This window comes from Myxine glutinosa, chromosome 12 (genome assembly GCF_964187855.1).
Source record: "Myxine glutinosa chromosome 12, kmMyxGlut1.1, whole genome shotgun sequence".
Taxonomy (NCBI): Eukaryota; Metazoa; Chordata; class Myxini; order Myxiniformes; family Myxinidae; genus Myxine; species Myxine glutinosa.
In genome coordinates, this window is record NC_136272.1 from 51,775,531 (window position 1) to 51,797,805 (window position 22,275).

At 42.5% G+C, this 22,275-nt stretch overlaps 1 protein-coding gene across 4 annotated transcripts in view; it reads right to left on the reverse strand.

The window, feature by feature from the left end:
• The window catches only part of LOC137437815 (SLIT-ROBO Rho GTPase-activating protein 1), a 174,966-nt gene that overhangs the window by 54,820 nt on the left and 97,871 nt on the right, over positions 1-22,275 (reverse strand). For 3 of the 4 annotated variants that reach the window (XM_068132461.2, XM_068132463.2, XM_068132464.2), the window contains 8 exons: positions 22,028-22,129; positions 19,171-19,365; positions 12,666-12,750; positions 12,477-12,504; positions 5,839-5,935; positions 4,835-4,895; positions 4,615-4,692; positions 2,011-2,145 (listed from right to left, as the gene is read on the reverse strand). In XM_068132461.2, the coding sequence (XP_067988562.2) occupies positions 2,011-2,145; positions 4,615-4,692; positions 4,835-4,895; positions 5,839-5,935; positions 12,477-12,504; positions 12,666-12,750; positions 19,171-19,365; positions 22,028-22,129 (781 nt within the window). Of the gene's footprint in view, positions 1-2,010; positions 2,146-4,614; positions 4,693-4,834; positions 4,896-5,448; positions 5,480-5,838; positions 5,936-12,476; positions 12,505-12,665; positions 12,751-19,170; positions 19,366-22,027; positions 22,130-22,275 lie in introns of all 4 variants that reach the window. The other variant, XM_068132462.2, reaches the window with a different exon arrangement.

Here is a 22,275-nt window from a genome sequence, read left to right on the forward strand (position 1 = left end):
ACAAGGAGCAGCGAGAGGTACCTCGTCCTGAATATAAAATAAACATGTTTCAAATTCTCGATCGGCATGGGATATCACGATCACCAATACAATTATACTACTATTAGATTGCTAGGCAAAGCTAAGACTAAAGTTTGCTCTACCATCAAATATTTTCCACCTCAAACAAAAGACCCCTCTTGGCCTCTAATCCGCGGTAGAGGTGGAACCACAACTGTACTGTACTGGGTGTACTGTAACATGCGCAAACTGCAAAATGCGTCTCCTTTAACTGCATCCTCCCTTTACCGTGGCGTGGTGCCTTTCTACTTTTTCTAACCCACAGAAGCCACAGATATAAGACTAAGTAAATAAATTAAAGCTTGTCTTACCATTTCGCTGTACTTCAGTGAGATATTATCTCTGTGACACTGGATGGAAAAGTCGTTCTCTCACTGTTTCACTCTCTCCGGATCTTGTAGCACTGGTGCTATGAAGCAGTCTTGTTAGTTTATAATTGAATGATTATATTAATTAGTAGAGGACCTGGCTTAGACATGTATGCACATAATTAGGAGAGGATAACTCAACTGTTATAAATATATGGCAATTCCAGTATGTAGGTAATAATATATATATATATATAACCACCTTTAGAGGCCATTTTTCCCCGCAAAGCGGGGGTTGGCCTTTTTCGGGAACCGTGGTTCTTGTTGTTTTTTGGTCCCCTTTTTGAAGCAATGTTTTACGGCCGGATGCCCTTCCTGACGCCAACCCTTTTTGCCGCCTTTAACGACAAACAGGGAATTACCAGTGAACTGGTACTCAATTAGCCGACCTCGGAAGGATGACAGGCTGAGTCAACCCCCCTGGCGTTAATTCAGCGATCGACCGGGATTCGAACCCAGGATCCTAGGATCCTAAGCCGGCACCCTAGCCGCTAGCCCAACACCAGGGTTAATGTAGGTAGTTGTATGGTAATAAGTTGACCTAACGGTTTTTAGCCATTTTCTCATAAAATATCAAATTAGAAATTTTACATTCTTCTATGATCCACCTAAACATGGCCATTCTGAACATTTTGAGCACCTCAGAAAATCTGTAGCTCCAACGGTTTCGAAGATACAGCTATGTCGGAAGTAGCACTTCTGATGAAAAAGGGCGTGGTCATTTTTAAAAGGGCGTGGTCATTTTCGGGCTTTTTGTCCCGGATAGAGATTTTGGCACACATCCCAAGTTGTTCCTTTGGGTCATATTAGCCTATAGCAGTTGAGTTATCCTCTCCTAAATTATGTGCATACATGTCTAAGCCAGGTCCTCTACTATATGTATTAGCCCACATGCTCTTCCAGCCAAAGAGAGTTAGATAAAGCAACTAAGAAAAGCAGACACAAAGTTAACACTGTACCTTTCCTTTGTCGCTCTTTACAGCTTTCTTTGGCTGGAAGAACATAAGCTTTAATTTATGGAAATCCTAGCCACCTGGGGTAATCGATTGATTGAATATTAAATCCAATTACAGGTGAGAGTTGTCATTTGCTCTGTTATTTATTTGCTAACTGCTATTGGCATTGCACGTGGTACATGCTTGGGAGCCTCGGTGTGCATTTCTGCCGACGCTGTCGCTGATGACTCGCCAACAAGTGATGAAACCAGTCCGGTGGCTGAGGGGGGTGTGTAGCATTGGGTTTCTCATGTATGTACTACTGGTGAATGTCTGCAGCTTTAGAGGAAGGCATGTAGGGTTTGAAATAGCAAAAGGTGTATCTTGTGAAGCAGCTGTGGCAATCGCGGGATGGCATTCTTTTTTATTGTATAATGCTTGGACAAAAAAATAGTTTTCTTTCTTTTTTACAAATATATAATGATACCCATGAGAGCACAAGAGCAATGCACTTCTCTTAATGTTCGCAAAATTGATCAACCATGCCAATCACAGCAATTCGCATTCAGAGCAACAGTTTTGACAATGGGCAACAAAAATGCCAGTTTTCTGAGATTTATGTCAACATACAAGTACCAGTAACTTACGGACACAAGCAATGAAGTCTGAGAAATTTTCTCTGGGAAACAGTGGGTTTTTGAGTCCACGGAAATAAAGCTTTAGGACTCCAGCCACAGAATCAATGTCATGCATGTTGTGATCGTCAGCCAGCGGGTCTTCTCCTGTGGTGTAGATTCACGCAACACAATCCAACATTCAGCATAATCTTTATATAAATCATAATCTTCATACAAATTTATCCCACAGTATCCATGAATCACACGCTGCAATATACAAATCCCCCATGATGTAAAAATGTTTTTTTTGAAAAGCCAAAGATGACAAGTTAGAGCCATCTGCCAGATGCATAATAATGGTAAAATCCACAATCAAAATCATGTGCCACAATTTTGTGAAGCCAGCATTGGTGGCAGGCCTAAAGCTTTAGGCACCGGGTGTCGGTCCATGGCAATGCGATCAGCGGCAGCGATCTGTGGCATTATATACCTCCCAAATAAAGGAACGAAGAAATTGTATAGTAAATGTAGGTTTATGAATGTAATTTCGGTGTTACCCCAACTTTTCAAGGCTGAATATATGAAAATATAAAAGGGTTTTCCTTCATGCATGTAATTCAAATAAAGGGACGAGAAAATTGTATAGTAAATGTAGGTTTGTGAATGTAATTTCGGTGTTACCCCAACTTTTCAAGGCTGAATATATGAAAATATAGAAGGGTTTTCCATCATGCATGTAATTCAAATAAAGGGACGAGCAATTTTCTCGATTTATATTGTTATTGCAGTGTTCTTCTGAAGATCGCATCTGTTGAGGTAATGTGTGTGACGACACAGATAGATAGATAGATAGATAGAAGCCTGGTACTGGCTTGAAGGTTAAGGTGGGTCACTAGCTTAAGGTGCACAGAATGAGCAAAATAAAATTTGTGTCGATGTGATGAGATTGATTTTGACGTCATAAACAAAGAACTGAAAGTGTTTTTAAATTCCAATAATTTTTGAGGTGTTAAAGTTTTAAAAAGCCAACAAGGTGTGTACCGCCCCTAAAAATTCCAGAAAACCTTCATGACCAGTACGTCATCTGTGTGACGTCATCTATGTGACGTCACCCCTGTAACACTCCATAACGCTTGAACATATCCCCCACAATTTTTGGGGCCCGACAGTACAAAATTTCATTAAAAAAACGTTTTAAAATGTGCCCGTAATTGTATTTTTCAGTACAGTATATGATCTTTTGACGCCGCTCAAGGGGTATGCATGCATGTGTGCATGTATGTATGTATCTTTGTATCTATCTAGGTGTGTGTGTGTGTGTGTGTGTGTGTGTGTGTGTGTGTGTGTGTGTGTGTGTGTGTATATACATACACACAGTCAGTCAGCACTGCGCCCGCGTCACCACGCGTCGTTACTGAGGAACGGGCTTATTTTAGCTGAGAATAATGACTGTACCTGAGTTGCTGTGTTGTCATGATTTACACCAATCATGATACTGTAGCGGCTGCCGCTGGGTTTTCACAATCGCCTTGCACCTATCAAGGACGCGGAGCGATCACCATGCCGGGCTCGTCCAGGACGCCCGGGCAGGCTCGCCCTCAACTTGCCAGGCCGCAGCCAGGACGCTGGGCCACGCCCCCTGGCGCCGGGCCTGGGCAAACCCCCCGGGATAATAGATATATATTGCTGCCCGATAAACGGGTTTTCAGAGTGCCTGAGTGTTTGATTTGATTAAAGCAACTCGGATGAATTCCAGCTTTTTGTCGCGTCCATTCTTCCGATCGACGTGGGAGCCCCAGCTCCTTCAATACAAACAATTATTTTGCACAAATGTATTTGTTGTGTTTGTGATATTACATTTTTATAGGCAATTTAGGTTGAAGATTTAGGTTGAATTTTTTTTTTTTTTCCAAAAAAGAACCCCTCAGCACATACATAGGGAAGGCGTCGGTGCAGACTGGAAATTTGGGACGATTACACCTCACCACACATAATTTAAAACCTCACCACCACCAAATTCAAAACACCTCACCACCACATAATACAAAACACCTCACCCCCATGTAATTCAAAACACCTTACCATCATGTCATTCAAAACACCTTACCATCATGTCATTCAAAACACCTCACCACCACATAATTCAAAACACCTCACCACCACGTAATTCAAAACACCGCTCCACCACGTAATTCAAAACACCGCTCCACCACGTAATTCAAAACACCTCACCACCACATAATTCAAAACACCTCACCACCACGTAATTCAAAACACCTCACCACCACGTAATTCAAATATATATATATATATATATATATATATATATATATATATATATATATATATATATATATATATATATACATACATACATACATATATACATACACAGTAGACACAAATTTATTTAAATAGTTAAATTATTAGGCATCTATTAGGTGCCCGATACAATCTGTGGTTTTGTATCGCAGCCAATCACAGGTACAGAACTAAATAATCAATGTAATCAACAGTTAAAAGCTTCACAGCAACCATTTCTGCTCACATTACATTTTCCTCAAAGTATGATTTCTCATTTTTATTTGAAGAAGTATGTAAAGAGCAAAGGAAAGACATAAAACAAACGGTCACCTTTCTCAAACTCGTCTTTTATTTCATTCACTTCGGCTTGTGACCCAGGAACACGAAATATCCCTTGGTGTTGCAGTCCTGTCCAAAGAAACACGTACAAAAAATATACATACATGAACAGCTCAACAATGGCCGCAAAAGATGGCATGGATTCACATTAAATGGGCTGTTAACCGTTGAAACCATCATTATACCGTCAGCCAAGACGTCTTGGTCTTACCACAGAGGTTTATGAAACGGATACAGCTCTCAACGACAAGTGGTACAGCTTGACCAGAGTCCTGCAAACAGAATTCCAATATGCGATCAAAGGCCTGGCAAACCTCCATAAACGAGATCCTTTTTAACAGCGCTCAATTGATGATGAGCAGTGTTTTTGAAGCTTCTGTTCTGTGCAGATTGTATGCTCCTTGCATTAGGGCAGAGAGATATGTAAAGTTTATGGTTCAGGTATCAGTGGTAGCCCCACACAAACCATGGTTTACTTATGTTTGTGTATGGGCCAAAATCATTTGGTTTGGTGCAGAACGGAAGTTAAATGCAGGATTTACAATGCCGCAACACTTTGCTGTCAACTTTTGGTGCTCAGACATAAAAGCACAACAAAAATAGTCAAAATTGGTCAAAAGCCCAACAATCTTGCAGTGTTTTGTTGTGAGGAACAAATCATTAAAAGGAACAAAATAGGTGTGTGTTCTAAATGTGCAAGCATGTGAAAGCGAACAAACATGTTCAAAGCAGCAGGTGGCAGGAAGAAACACAAAAAGGAAAATGGAGGCAGAGAAGCTTTACGGCCAGGGATGAATGAGCAGGATACCCTAAAAGCAAGGCTACCTGATGCCTGGAGCGAAGGGTCCTCTTCACACTGCAGGCAGAGTGTTAGACAGCAAATTAGGCCCACATGCCAAGTAACAAGTGAGTGAGCAAGAGACAGAATAAAAGAGAGGGAAAAGGGAGATTAAAAAGTTTGCCCAGGAAGCGCATCTGCCCTCGCGGCACCTCAATTTTCCTGTGGCTCTCAATTTGGAATGCAGGAAAGGGGGCTCAGTATTAGTCTCATGAGAAAAGCAGAGGAAGGACTGACGGGGCAAAACAAGACAGCAGTGCCAGGAAGAGCGTGCTCAAACCAGAGGTGAGCAGTGCTTGGCATACGCAAAGACCGCAGCTGATTATGAATGTACTCTGAGGGATGCCGGTGAGGGCAGGTGCCTGCTTTACAAGTACCTTGACGTAAGTTTCCAAATCGCCATTAAATAATTTGACATTAAACACCGAACGCGGTCTAGGCTTCCTGACTCTCTGCATTGTAGATGTAGACATCCTGAAAATGACAACATACAAAGAATAAAAAATATGTATGTATACTAATAGCTAATATAACATCACAGGAATGCAACTAAGCTTTTGTGCTGTTGGAATTCTGCCTTCCTTTTGTTGCACGACAGAAATTGGTAGTAATGCAACAGGTATGGATAATTATGAAACACATTTCCGGGTATGAATTGGTCAGCAAGGAACTCAGTTGTAAAACAAGCTGTTCAAATAACTATGAGGATGAAAAGGAGAAACTGGATGGATCACACATAGACACCAACATTCATGGAACATGAAAACAGCAGTCCAGACATTTTTTTTAAAAACCCTCCTTATACGTAAACATCTGGGTATTGTAGGTGGACACAATGGTGGCTAAGCTGGAAGAACTCACTCATTGGCTAGTGAAGAGTCAGACTGACACAGTCACTATGAATGAAACACACATGAATGACAGCATTCCACCATGGAAAAGGTACGTCCCGTCTCAGGCAGACACGAAAAGAAAACCCACCAGTTGTGGGTGCAGTGATAAAAAGTCCAGCACGAGTGGCCTTGAGAGTCCTCAACATACGAACAGGACAAAATGTAATATTCTGCTTCCTGTCCTTCAGCAGATATATTCCCCTTGAAGAAGAAGTATTTCCAAAATGTAACAGCAGACAATGTACACAGTTTGAGTGACTGACGTCCACCTACAATAACTTCTGACAGGTACACCACTGAACGAGCTGGCAAAGTCATGAAGGAGATGGCTACATACTGAGTGACATCAAGTGGTGATAAAAACTAACATGGACATAACTTACTTGACGTCATAACCCCAGAAACAACTGTCTACTATATAAAAGAGCGACAGTGGGAGTATCTCTCATCTTCTCATAACTTCTTAGAAGATACTCTTCTCATAACTTAGGTAGATCGTAGAAGATACTCTTCATCGAATACATGTATGGTACGACACCACCTTTGTGCCAGATGGCAGCAAAAGAACAGGGAATTGATGAGGTGCTGCACCCAATTAACCACAATCTTCAACATCGTGACTCGGCACATACAGAAAAAAACAAAGCTCGCTCCTCCATTACTATCCGCCAAAAGTGTTTGACAGGATAGCCTCGACTAGAGGTATTAACACTCGCCTGGATTTGAATCTCAGGCCAGATACAAACTATCATCCTGGTGTTTCACAGGTAAGACAAGGCATCAATGTGTGTGCCATCCCTCAGTTGGACGTTAACCTGGGCTAACATTAGTCTGCTGTCATTAGTTGGGGAACGTTAAAGATCCCATGGTGTCCTTTGCGTAGATTAAGTGAACTATCAATGGCACCGTGAAAATAATTAAAAATTGCTGCTGCTCTGACCTACAGGGGGCACTGCATCAGCGGCACAGCTGCTCCCCCCAGCAAATGGTGCTACACACAGCAATGTGCTGTGTACGAAAACAGGATCAGACAAGACCGACCGACCTTGGTTTTAATGAGTACAAGAAGGTATACGGCAAAGCAGCTAGAACAAGCTGTTCTAATACAGCCACAACATTGACATCTACATAGACAAGGTCAAAACTGACCAGCACAAGAAAGAGGAGAAAAAAACTAGAGCTTCTAGGGAAGCAGAACTCAACTGAACTGACTGGACAACTTTAAAGTAGGTCAGTTGTCTGTACTAGATTTGACTTAAAAGAAAAGCCAACAACCTTGTGTAATAATTTTAAGGTCCTTGTATCCTTATACTTGTATATGCCGGCCTATGGCGGCCATTTTGTGACAGATCGGGTTGACATGCGATAGCAACCTACCTTGTGTGGTAAGTCTCACACACCAAGTTTGATTAAAATCCATAAATATTTGTGGACGTTGGAGTCTTAACGTCGTTTCTGAGCTGAAAACAATATGGCGGCCTATGGCGGCCATTTTGTGACGGATCGGGTTGGAATGCAATAGCAACCTACCTTGTGTGGTAAGGGTTAAACATTATAAGTTTGATCAAAATCTGTTCATATTTGTGGACGCTAGAGTGTTAACGTCGTTTTCATGACCAAAAACAAAATGGTCGCCTAAGTCCGCCATTTTAGAACGGATCGGGCTGAAATGTAATACCAACCTGGTCATTGGGGTAAGGATGCTGCTTGTCAAGTTTGATCAGAATCGGTTGATATTTGTGGACGCTGGAGTGTTAACGTCGAAAAGTTAACGGACGACAGACGACAGACGACGACGACACAGACGACGGACGTCGGAGGGTTTTGTATGTGATGAACTGTCCAGTTGAGTTAAAAACAATCTAGCCAATTATCCACCGACTCACAAACATCAGCGAAGTTATAGAAAAAGTCTTAAAACAAACAACCTATTCATAGATGCACAATTCAGCTTTGGTCAATAACATCGATTACACCTGCTCTAGTTTTATCCACCTCCATTTAATCCAACACAACAACTAAATGAAATGAGAGTTGCTAAATCATCATCACTTCATGTGCAGCCTGCGGGTGCTGGTTTCCATCATTGCTGGGAGCACGGCTGTGCCGCCGATGCAGTGCCTCATACTGATTATGGCAGGAATTTGTCATTTGTTTCAGTGTGCCGCCGATTATTTGCCTACTCTTTGCGAAGGACACAATGGCAACTTTGCCACCGACTAATACCAGCAGACGGGACACCAGTTTAACGCCGAGGGACGGCACACACATAGATGAATCACCCTGCCTGTGAAACACCAGGATGACAGTTTACAGCTGGGTCGGGATTCAAACTCAGGATAGATGGCTCAGAGGCGAGTGTGCGTACCTCTAGGCCATCCTGACAGCCCTAGTTGCTAAATGAAATTCCAGAAAGTGAAGGAATTGGCAGTTGCATCCCTTGAGATTATTAAACAGCCTGGCATGAAGGAGAAGTGGAAAAATTAAAATTAAGATGAAATGGGAATGAACGGAATAAAAACCACCTTTAGAGGCCATTTTTCCCCGCAAAGCGGGGGTTGGCCTTTTTCGGGAACCGTGGTTGTTGTTGTTTTTCGGTCCCCTTTTTGAAGCAATGTTTTACGGCCGGATGCCCTTCCTGACGCCAACCCTTTTTGCCGCCTTTAACGACAAACAGGGAATTACCAGTGAACTGGTACTCAATTTGCCGACCTCGGAAGGATGACAGGCTGAGTCAACCCCCCTGGCGTTAATTCAGCAATCGGCCGGGATTCGAACCCAGGATCCATTGGATCCTAAGCCGGCACCCTAGCCGCTAGCCCAACACCAGTTTGAATGTGGGATCAATGGGAGTGGGGGGGGGGGGGGGGGTAGAGGAGAGGATAGAGTTGCGAGAGGTCAAGATGGTGGAAATGATGCAGAGAAGGTTAGAAGTGTTGTGTTTAAAGGGAACCAGATGGAAACGAGACAGTGAGGAGGTTGGTAGGAGGATAAAAGCTGTTGCACCTGGGTGGGGATGGAAGGAGTGATGGCGTGGGAATAATAGTATCGGAAGAGATCAGCGAGCAGGTGGTCAGAGTGTAAAGGTGGGAGGGAAGGATAGTTATGGCATGGGTGGTGATACAGATGCAAATTATGTGTGTTACATCAGTATATGGGCCACAAATGGGAAGGTCTAGGATGGAGAAGCAGGAATTCAGGGACACACTGGAAAGGATGATGGGAATGGTTGGGATTGAGGTGATGCTGTGCATTGTGGAGGACTTTAACGTGCATGTCAGTACGGAATAATCTGTCAAAATTTAGAATCGTACGTAACACAAATAATAGGCACATATACGATTGTAATTTATAGGCTAATACTCGCCCTAACAATGAAGGTGTGAATCGTCACTTTTGACGAATCTCTTCCCTTCGTTGGCGTGCTCAGTAAGCATTGTGTGTTGTGCGATGGCTGAATAGGTAAAAACGGGTGGTGAGCAGGTGAGCAGGTGCTAATGAAAGGAAAACCTGCACGGAGAAGCGATTCAAGTGATAAAGGTGTGTGCTATCCCTCTCCCACTCTCTATTCCTATGAGCATCATTGGCTGCAGGTGCAGTACATGCAACGTGAGGTCTGATGCACATAGGTGCAGCAGACTGGCCAGGTATTCGGTATGATGACGGCTGCCCTTGATGTCCAAAGTGGACACAGCTGTCTGCAGATGCTGCGCAGAGATGCCTAAATTTGTGCCACCACTGACTTTCTTGGGCACATTATCCACGATTTCGCGGGGCCAGACTGACCTAAAGTGCGGTTTGATATTTGAGTGTCCTTCTCACAGCCTTAGCCAAAGAGGCTTCCCCCTCAAGGCAGTGCGGATCTGTTACAAGGGACCCATACCAGGTACTGTCAGCCGGAGCCAGCTGAGCCCAGGACTTGCATAGGGCAGGGACATCGCTCCATGAGGTAGATGAAAAACGGCTGCCCTGCTACCCAATCTCCAAGAATAGGACAAGCACTACTCAGGGCAGAGTCTTTGGTACAACTTCTATTCACTTACTTCTCAATGACCTTACCCTCGTTCATAGGGGTTCTGAATATTACTAACAACAATGAGATCCTTCATTAAAAACATGTTACCCTGAATATCCCTTCCAAGGACACAGGAAATTCTAAATAAGAGAAACTGAATGGGCAGGATTTATGTGAGCAAGAAAATTCAAACAATTGTTGAAAATGCAAGTCAAACGAAACAAGGAAGCATCTGAAAATGCAAAGCCTGTCCGTGTCCATTTGTATTCAGACATCCTCTTCTTCTCTTGTATGTTCAAAATCATGAAAACAGTTTTTAAAAAATACAAAATGAAAATTGATGATTTTATGCAGCCTTGACATTTGAGCTTAATATCTAAAAAATAATCAGGTTCTAGCTTTTGATTGGTGAACCAATTCTGTGACTCAATATGCAAATTCTTAAAATTTCAGGTCCATTGGATGAAAATTGATGATTTTATGCAGCCTTGACATTTGAGCTTAATATCTAAAAAATAATCAGGTTCTAGCTTTTGATTGGCGAACCAATTCTGTGACTCAATATGCAAATTCTTAAAATTTCAGGTCCATTGGATGAAAATTGATGATTTTATGTAACCTCGACCTTTGACCTTTTGATCTATTAAAAAAAAAAAAAACCCAATGAGTTTGTAGCTTTTGATTGGTGAATCAATTCAGTGATCCCCATATGCAAATTCTTTAAATTTCAGGTCAATCGGGTGAAAATTGACCATTTTACATGATGCTGACCTTTGACCTTTTGATCAAATTATTAATTTGCATTCTCTGTGTTATCATAATAAGGCTTTGGTGAAAATTTGATGACAATAGCTCAAATGGTAAAAAGTTATGGACGGACGGACGGACGGACGGACGCACGCACGCACGCACGCACACACACACACACACACACACACACACACACACACACACAGTAACACACACACACACACACACAGTAACACACACACACACACAGTAACACACACACACACAGTAACACACACACACACACACACACACACACACACACACACACACACACACACACACACACACACACACACACACACACACACGTGATTGCAAAACACCGTCTCCTGCTGTGCACGTGATGGGCTAATCAATGGACACGAGTTCCCAAAAAGCTTTGTAGAAGTTGAGTTTTTGCAAAATTCCCTGATTTAAAGGACCATTGCCCTCTGACTTCCAATGAGGAACATTTAATAGTTCACAGAGTCGCTGTAACGGTTGCCCTTTCATCAAGACAACCACTTCAAACTCAGGACCCAAAGCAGTATCAAAGACACCGACCCCTTTGACTGCACATCTGGGAATGTGATCCATGGAATCTCCTGCTCTTTCTGCAAGAAGATCGGTGAAACCAAGCAGAGATTGGAGCATCACTCTCTTGAACATTTGCTCGATATACGAATCAAGCTCGATATACGAACATTTGCTTGATATACGAACCAATATGAATGCACATATTGCAGTCAGACAGACAGACACCAGATGGCGTATTTTAGTATGATGATTGATCCAACATATTTCTTTCACTTCTTCTTTGGTTCCTTGTTATTTTCACTTTTCTCCGAGTGAGAATACCCTTCTTGATATTTAACCACTACCCTGACTCTCCCTCTGAGGAGTCAAAATGAGTCGTTCCCACCCACATGCTCAGTAACCCCTAACCCCGCTCTGACTCACTGAAACTCAAGATCAACATCAATGCCTCGTTGATGCCATTCATTGTTCTACCTGTCCGCCAACGCAGACCGACATCGGCCTTCACCAGCACGACGACTCCTTTTTATGCACGGGCAGGTTTTAGGCAGTTAAAAGAAAAATTAATAGTCCCGGGGGTTCAGGGTAGGGGTGGGGGGAGGGGGGGGGGCACCCCAATCCTTTACATGTAAATCTACAGAGCATAGCACCGCACATGCACACTCGCACATACACCGCACGCACACACCGATTACAATAACCTCTCCTATTCTTTGGGGAACGGGTGACAGGAATTAGATAACCAGCAAAAGAGATGGTAATACAAAAGATTTGAGAAAATCCCAATACGATTACTTACCCAGAGCTACTGCTTTCAGCCATGGCATCTGCAAATGGAAAGAACAGAACAGAGCATGGACAAAAGGGAGCAAAATAGTTGCACATTGATATCAAATAACTTTATAAACAAGCAGATACATGTGTTGTTGAAAACTGTACCAATTCTGCAAAGAATACATAAAGGACGAAGATAATGTGTGTGACATACTTTCATCCAATGCTTTTTGCATGAGGTCGTGCTTTGCTTGGAGCTTTGTAATTAAACCACTCCTATCCAGATAGTCCTTGAATTTCTGTCAAACAAATGAAGTTGTATTCGTATTAGTTTAGCCATCAGCCACCAGCAAGAGCATTTTGTCCACAAAAAAATGAGACAACTTTCGGAACAAGTCATTCCTAAAACATTTCATGTTCAGCACACAGCACCATTTCAGAACCTTTTCACCGAACACCGGAATGTGCAACTTCTTTCCATCATCTATCTATAATTCCAGTAATCTCTGTCTGTACGTTTGTACGTTTGTACGTCTGTTTGTCTGTGACCGCTGTTTCTCGACAACCACGGGTCCGATATACTTTAAACTTGCCAGGTATATTGCTGGGGACCCGAGGATGTGCCTTTTCAAGGTTTCATATTAATCGGACAATTACTTACCGAGCTATGTCCAAAAAACGATTCAACCAATCAGAGAGCAGCGAACGATCGCGTGTGCCGAACGTGGCGGGCACACTCTGCCTCGGATGGCACATTTGAGAGCGTATTCATTTATTTCACGTTTGCAAACTATGTTGGCGTTAAACTATGTTTTACAACTAATAAAAACGAATTTGCGATTCATTCGCTTTCCTGCGCGTTTGTGCACGCGATGGCGATTTCTTTACCAAACTCCGGAAGCCGTTCGCTTTGGACCAAACCATTGCATGTAAATAGAGGGGGGGGATTGTCACCACTCGCAAGCCGTTCGCTTTGGACCAAACCATTTCATGTAAATAGAGGGGGGGGGGATATAATTTTAGATATAGATATAGTACGGGCATGCCCTAGTAAGGATAATTAGCATTTCTATTGGCATCAGGTGTCTTTGTTTTTGCATTGAAAAGAGATTATGGCAATGGAAAGATGGTTTAATCATTGCAATGATACCAATCGGCTCTTTATTCGATGACTTCTTCAGTTCTAATATTAAGTTATTATCTTGCGAGTCCCAAACTCCATTGAGAAGTTGCAGGGCATCCATGACCAGTCGTAAACCAGTTGAGTGGTTGAGAACCAACCCAGGGCATGCCACCATCACAAGTGGGAAAATTTGGAATTCGTCCAAAGTGCTGGCATTCAAAACTACTCTTGTAAAAGACATAATGGTATCTTTCACATCCACCAGTAAGTGGGACACCAATTTTAATGTCAATTTGAAGAACGAGTCAATACCCACTTCCTAAGGGAGCGATAGGATTTGTTTTCAGAATTGGAATAGTTTCTCACCCGCAACACCCTCTCGCATAATTTAGAGGTGATTGAAGCCATTTTTATTCCACAAGGAACAGACACGCAGACATTGCCTTGTTTTATACAGTACAACAGGAAGTAGGATGGCACAGTCGTTGATTTTACTTCCTGCCTACAAAGCAACAGGTTGACAGTTCATAGACATGTCGAGAATCAAACCCAGGCTAGACGGCTCAAAAGCAAGTACGCTAACTCTGCGCTGCTTGACTAGCCCTGATTCCCCAATAAAATAATTAAATCACAGTTTCGTCTTTTATAACTAAACTAGCGGGGTCACCCGTGGGAATCCCACGGGCATGGATGTGTGTGACATTTCGACATATTGAGTTATATGCTGCACATTCATTTTTACAAAATGGTTACTGGCAAGTCATCAGATCCAGAAATGGTGTGAATTTAGTTATTTCACATAATATGTGACCCCTCACTCCTCTCCACCTGACACTCTCCTGTCTCCACCTGACACTCTCCTGTCTCCACCTGACACTCTCCTGTCTCCACCTGACACTCTCCTGTCTCCACCTGACACTCTCCTCTCTCCACCTAGCACTCCTCTCCTCTCCAAACCCTCACATCCCTCTCCTTTCCAATCCCTCACCTCTCCAATCCCTCACACTCCTCTCCTCTCCAATCCTTCACACGCCTCTCCAATCGCGCCTCACACTCCTCTCCAATCGCGCCTCACACTCCTCTCCAATCGCGCCTCACACTCCTCTCCAATCGTGCCTCACACTCCTCTCCAATCGTGCCTGACACTCCCCTCCAATCACTCCTCTCCAATCGTGCCTCACACTCCTCTCCAATCACGCCTCACACTCCTCTCCAATCGTGCCTCACACTCCTCTCCAATCGCGCCTCACACTCCTCTCCAATCGCGCCTCACTCGCCTCTCCAATCGGCTTTCCCCGTCTCGTTTCTCTCCTTTTTCTCCCGTCTCGTTCTTTTTCTTGCTCCAAATCGGCCCGTCGGAATCGGAAATCGGCCCGTCTCGCCCGTCGGCCCGTCGGAATCGGAAATCGGCCCGTCTTGCTTTTGTGCTAAATTGTGTTCATGACACCATTTCTGGTGTTGGGCTAGCGGCTAGGGTGCCGGCTTAGGATCCTGGGTTCGAATCTCGGTCGATCGCCGAATTAATGCCAGGGGGGTTGACTCAGCCTGTCATCCTTCCGAGGTCGGCTAATTGAGTACCAGTTCACTGGTAATTCCCTGTTTGTCGTTGAAGGCGGCAAAAAGGGTTGGCGTCAGGAAGGGCATCCGGCCGTAAAACATTGCTTCAAAAAGGGGACAAAAAAACAACAACTACCACGGTCCCCGAAAAGGCCAACCCCCGCTTTGCGGGGAAAAATGGCCTCTAAACGGTGGTTTTTACACCATTTCTGGATCTGATGACTTGCCAGTAACCATTTTGTAAAAATGAATGTGCAGCATCTAACTCAATATGTCGAAATGTCACACACATCCATGCCCGTGGGATTCCCACGGGTGACCCCGCAAGTTTGCATTGACGTTCGTCGATGGACTCGTTCGCCCGTCTCATTCGTTTTCTTGCTGCATCCTGTTCAAGTCTGCGTTCTTCATCGATCGTCTCATTCATTTTGGAAATAGAAGTTTCCACGCAGCGCATGAATTGTCACGATCCTCAAGAGGAATTTGTCTCGTAATCATCAAATGATAAATGGCAAGTAAATTATATTGTGGAAAATTAAAGATTTCAAATAAACCTATTTAAAGTGTATTCGCACATAACTAATTTTAAAAAACGAAGAAATATCTCTCGGTAATTTCCTGAAACATATTTTACTTCCGGCTAATAATGTTGAATTAAATAAAAACGAAGAAATATATGTCGGCATCATTGTTGACGTTTTTGTGACGACTGTCATCAAACGAAAAAGTAATATATCTTAACGGAAAAGCAAAAGCGAATTTTTAATATATATCGACACGTTGCCGTCGGTGTCATGTTGGGCGGTGTATGATACACCATGACGCGATTTTTAAAAATATATCTCTGCATTTTCCCGCGTGTGTGGAATGTTCTCAATTATTGCTGACACCGAGTCCAAAACCATCGATAAAAATGAAATCATATGGTGAGTTAGATTGGAGATAAAGGCGTGAGAGAGACTCAATGGCCTTGAAGTTGAAGTTACAGGCGTTTGAGAATTCATTTCGTTCTATAAACGGCAACTTTCATTGGATTTCCTTCCCGTTTTTTTTCAACCGAGTCGAAAACTATATTAGCGACTGTGAAAAATGAAATGATATATCGAATTTTTAATATGTATCGACACGTTGCCGTCGGTGTCATGTTAGGCGGTGTATGATACACCATGACGCGATTTTAAAAAATATATCTGCATTTTCCCGCGTGTGTGGAATGTTCTCAATTATTGCTGACACCGACTCTAAAACCATCGATAAAAATGAAATCATATGGTGAGTTAGATTGGAGATAAAGGCGTGAGAGAGACTCAATGGCCTTGAAGTTACAGGCATTTGAGAATTCATTTCGTTCTATAAACGGCAACTTTCATCGGATTTTCTTCTCGTTTTTTTTCAACCGAGTCTAAAACTATGTTAGCGACTGTGAAAAATGAAATGATATATCGAATTTAAAATAGATATCGACACATTGCCGTCGGTGTCATGTTGGGCGGTGTATGATACACCATGACGCGATTTTAAAAAATATATCTCTGCATTTTCCCGCGTGTGTGGAATGTTTGTGGAAAATTAAAGATTTCAAATAAACCTATTTAAAGTGTATGCGCACATAACTAATAAAAAAAACGAAGAAATATCTCTCGGTAATTTCCTGAAACATATTTTACTTCCGGCTAATATGTTGAATGAAATAAAAACGAAGAAATATATGTCGGCATCATTGTTGACGTTTTTGTGACGACTATCATCAAACGAAATAGTAATATATCATAACGGAAAAGCAAAAGCGAATTTTTAATATATATCGACACATTGCCGGCGGTGTCATGTTGGGCGGTGTATGATACACCATGACGCGATTTTAAAAAATATATCTCTGCATTTTCCCGCGTGTGTGGATTGTTCTCAATTATTGCTGACACCGAGTCTAAAAGTAAAACCATCGATAAAAATGAAATCATATGGTGAGTTAGATTGGAGATAAAGGCGTGAGAGAGACTCAATGGCCTTGAAGTTACAGGCCTTTGAGAATTCATTTCGTTCTATAAACGGCAACTTTCATCGGATTTTCTTCCCGTTTTTTTTCAACCGAGTCTAAAACTATGTTAGCGACTGTGAAAAATGAAATGATTAATCGAATTTGATTTGAAATAAAACTGGGGGAGAGCAAGACACCACGGGCCTACAAAACAGGACTCAAAGCTATGCGAGTTAATAAAATGGTGGATATTTGTTTATAGCCACTCCCAGAATGGGTGGAGCTATGGGTGGAGCTACTCTGCAAACCGAGTAAGCCACACCCCGGACAGACACCCAACAGATAGACAGACAGACAGACAGAATCATCTACGGCTATTATAATATAGATAAAGGTCACAGTGACCCGTCTCGGGATGCTTGGCATCCGCTATGCGTACGTCCATCGAGCATCATTACTTATTGGTTAGTGACAACTCTCTTTGGCGTCTGTTTTTATTCATGCAAGCACGTGATTTTATACTCGCATTTCATTGGTAGTTTTAGAGTACATTAGATCTTCAAATTTCCAAGAAAGGCAAAAGGATAAAGATAAATAAGCCCAGCAGCCGTCCAAATTGCATGACTGTTCTTGGACAGCAAGATAACAACCACACAGATGCTCCTTATGATGTAATGGGGTGAGAGATGGACAGGTATAGATGAGAAATACATAGAGTAAAGGAAGCTGTTGTGGTTTGTGACTACAATGGTGGTTGCAGAAATCCGTTTCCACTTCAAAAAGCCAGTCTACATTGTGCGAGCCGATTGCCTGCAGATTGATTTAGTACTAGAAAACACGAGGCACGAGGTAGATCACATACCTCCGCCAGGCTGAACAGTTTAAGTTTTGTATCCACCGATAGGCCGGATCTGGATTCGGAGCTGAACCAAAATCTAATCGGCTTGTTCTTGTCACCTAACCACCTCATTCACCAAGTTTTGTCATAACTCGTCCATAACCTTTTTAAATATCATGTTATATAATCGCTTTTCGCCCGATCTCTCAATGGTGAAAAATTAATTAAAAATGAAATAATTCTCGTATCCGAATCCATATTCTGATATTCACCAAAATCTAATTGATTCCTCCTTGTCACACTCACAACCGGTCCACCAAGTTTCGTCCAAATCCGTCCATAACGTTTTGAGATATCGTGATATGTATCGGTTTTAGCCCTATCACTCAATGGTGAAGAATCACTTATAAATTAAATAATTCTCGTATCCGAATCCATATTCTGATATTCACCAAAATCGAATCGATTCCTCCTTGTCACACTCACAACCTCTCCACCAAGTTTCGCCCAAATCCGTCCATAACGTTTTGAGATATCGTGATATGTATCGGTTTTAGCCCTATCACTCAATGGTGAAGAATCACTTATAAATTAAATAATTATCGTATCCGAATTCATATTCAGATCTTCACCAAAATTGAATCGATTCGTCTTTGTCACACACCAAACCTCTCCATCAAGTTTCGTCAAAATCCGTCCATAACTTTTTGAGATATCCTGCTATATGTTGGTTTTAGCCCGATCACTCAATGGTGAAGAATCACTTGTAAATTAAATAATTATCGTATCGAATTCATGTTCAGATCTTCACCAAAATTGAATCGATTCGTCTTCGTCACATACCAAACCTCTCCACCAAGTTTCGTCCAAATCCGTCCATAACTTTTTGAGATATCCTGCTATATGTTGGTTTTAGCCCGATCACTCAATGGTGAAGAATCACTTTAAAAATTCTATGAGCCAGATCCGAATCCGGATCTTCACCAAAATCTAATAATTTCGTCCTTTTCACAAATAATACCTCTGTGCCAAATTTCGTCCGAATCCGTCCACAACTTTTTGAGATATCTTGTTCACAAACAGACAGACAGGGGTGAAAACAACCTCCAGCCACCCTTGGTGGTGGAGGTAAATATGAAAAAGAAAATATCCAAAACTTGTAAGCAATTCTTTTGTACCATCACATCTATTTTACAACAGAGACAAGGAAAACAAAAACTCACAATAAAGTAAAAGTTTTCCGTTTCGTGCTGATTGGCCCGTCGCTTGGCAGCATGTTGTTTGCTGGCATGGGACTCAGCAGCTGAACGCACAGACTCCAGCGACAGACTCTGTTGAAACGCTTCGGCCACGTCACAGCTGTCAGCTGCTAACAGGTCAGTCAATGCCTGAAGAGTTGCCTCAAGAGTTTTCTTCACCTGGATGCAGCGGAGGATTTGTACAAAGTTGAGTTACAGGTCCACCACGATCACAAAGGTTATTTATAAATAAATTCACAAAACCATGCCATTTAATTGGCATGGCTTTGGCTTACGACTGAAGATTTTCAGAATCAGTTTACCCATCCAAGAGTAGCTCGCCTCACGCCATACAGGTTCCTTACAATGAACGTTGATCGTTGGGGACATGAAGCTTTATGTAAATGTAAAAATGTTGTTGGAGTTGGATTATGTTGGAGATGTTTATTGGATGTTTATTGGATGTTGGAGATATTTATGTTTACTTTCTGTTGGAGATGTTAAAATAAAAATAAAAGGACAGTGAGATAGGTAAGCATACAGAGCATCTGATTGTTGGCCCACCTGGCATGACTGGTCTGAGAAGGTGAACATTGAGGACAATAAGTTTTGTATCACAAATAAGGGGCACAGCATACGGAATGTTGTTTCAAAAGGGAATAAAACGACCAGAAAAGAATGCAAATGCTTTATCACGTGTCTATCGTCTCATATGCTACTGGTTATGGTTCACAGCCACTTCATGCCATGTGGTGGGCCTTAATGATGATGCAGGGCTGCTACCACACTGGAGTATTTGCTGGAGTCGCTAATTAGGCTGCTGAAGAATCCTCTTCCTCAAGCATTCTTCACAAGGACCTGGTAATAAAAGAACTGTGGTATTCTTCAGCGCTGCATTTACCCTAAAGTGCAGGAAGCAACATGGTCGTGTCGTGTGTTAATGTTTTTCATTGACCAATTGGCACCATGAGGGCAATATCGTGGAATGTACACTGCAATCTGAGTGACAAACATATTGATTGGTGTAAATCCACCATGTTCCATGATGTGTTAAGGTGTGCTATCTAGAAATTGTACACTCATGGGTGAGCTAAACAACAAAGGGCAACGAGTTCACAAACTGACAGAGGATCAAAGGAAACTGAGACAAAACGATTGCACATGAGTAGATGAAAGGAAAGGGAAAAGATGGTCACCAATAGCAGAAGAGAGCAGAGGTGAGTACGGAAGGAAGAATTAGGTGAGGATGGGAGGACATCTGCTTCTCTCTTGAAAGACTGGCGGGTGGGGTATTAGCCAACATACACGGAGTCAAATTCCACAGACGAGAAAATAAAAGGATGAATGAATAGAGATAGAGTATTCAGCTTAGAATTGGGGAGGGTCACCAGGTGTTGGATTTTGGGATAATGTGTGCAACATGTGTGGACTAGGGGAGGATGTGGGATAGGAGGGTGGGAGGAGTGAGACCAGAAGTGAAGTGATGAAAACGTGAAGAATCCACAAACCTGCTTTAAGTTGTGGGAGAGAAACGGAGATTTAGATTGGGCCTCCTGGCAAGATAATATTTATAAACAGAGAGCCTTGGATGCAATCGTCACAAAGGGAGAAAGATGGGTTGCAGCCCAGAGGTTATGGCTCAATGAATTGGGCAACGCCATGACAGTATGTCAAACTCATGCACCGCAAATGCAATGGGACCACGTCTGGGTGGCAATAAGTTTATGAATGATGAAGATATTCAATCACACATTCTAAAATGTCTTGTGTTAATCCAAAATCGCATGTACTGTATATACATATGCTGGCTGGGCCACTCAAGGACTTTCACATTGTTGTTCTGAAGCCAATCTTCACATTCATTGGCTGTATGCTGGGGGTCATTGTCCTGTCGGAATGTACATCTTTGCTACAGTCTAAGGTCTTTTGCACTGCAAAGCAGGTTCTCCTCAAGGATTTGCCTGTATTTGGCTCAAATCATTATTCCCTCTATCCTTACAAGTCTTCCAGTCCCTGCCACTGAAAAGCATCCCCGTAACATGATGCTCACGCCACCATGCTTCACGCTGCAGATGATGTTAGATGGGTGGTGAGCTGTGCTCGGTTTCCACTGGATGTAGCCCTTTGCATTCAGGTCAAAGAGTTTGATTTTCATCTCATCATACCACAGAATCATTTGCCTCATGCTCTCAATCTTTCCGTGCATTTTTTTGCAAATTCTAGGCATGCCGTCATGTGTCTTTTTCTCAGGAGTGCCTTCCGTCTGGCCACTTTCCCATAAAGCCTCAATTCGTTAAGTGCTGCAGAGGCTATTGTCCTTCTGGCAGGTTCTCCCATCTCAGCCAAGGAACTCTGCAGTTCCGTGATAATAATCATTGGGTTCTTGGTCACCTCCCTGAACAAGATCCTTGTTTCTCAGTTGCTCAATTTGGTTGGGCGGCAAGCTCTAGGAAAATTCTGGGTAGTTCCATATTCTTTCCATTTCCTAATAATGGAGCTCAGTGTGCTCTTGGGAACTTTCAACACTCTAGAAATTGTTTCATATCCTTCCCCAAATCTATGCCTCGTATCTTGGAGTTCAACAGACAGTTCCTTGGACTTACTATTTGGATGCGTTATATACACATGTACATATTGTGGACATGTTGTGTTGTATACATACATGTTGTTACAGTGGTATGTTGTGTACACGCATCTTGTGCGTAACATATTGCACATACACGTACCCACGTGCGCACACGCACACACACGCACGCACACGCACGCACGCACGCACGCACACACACACACACACACATCTATTTGTTTCTCTTCCACGATATGAAGTTTCATGACCTCTTACTTCCTCACTCTCCAGGTCTAGTGTCTCCAAGCGGCATTTCAGCTGCTGGCATCTTTGCATCAATTCAAACTTCATGGGTGCTTGTGCAGAAATCTGTGCCAGCTGCTCACAACACAATAAAGCACAAAATATCAAAAGCATGCAAGTTGCAATAAGCCAGCACCTCACGGGAAAACTGAGAGATGGTGTCACCTCACAACGCAGCAGTGTGAGAAATGGAAATGTTTGTAAAAACAAGCCAAGTGCAA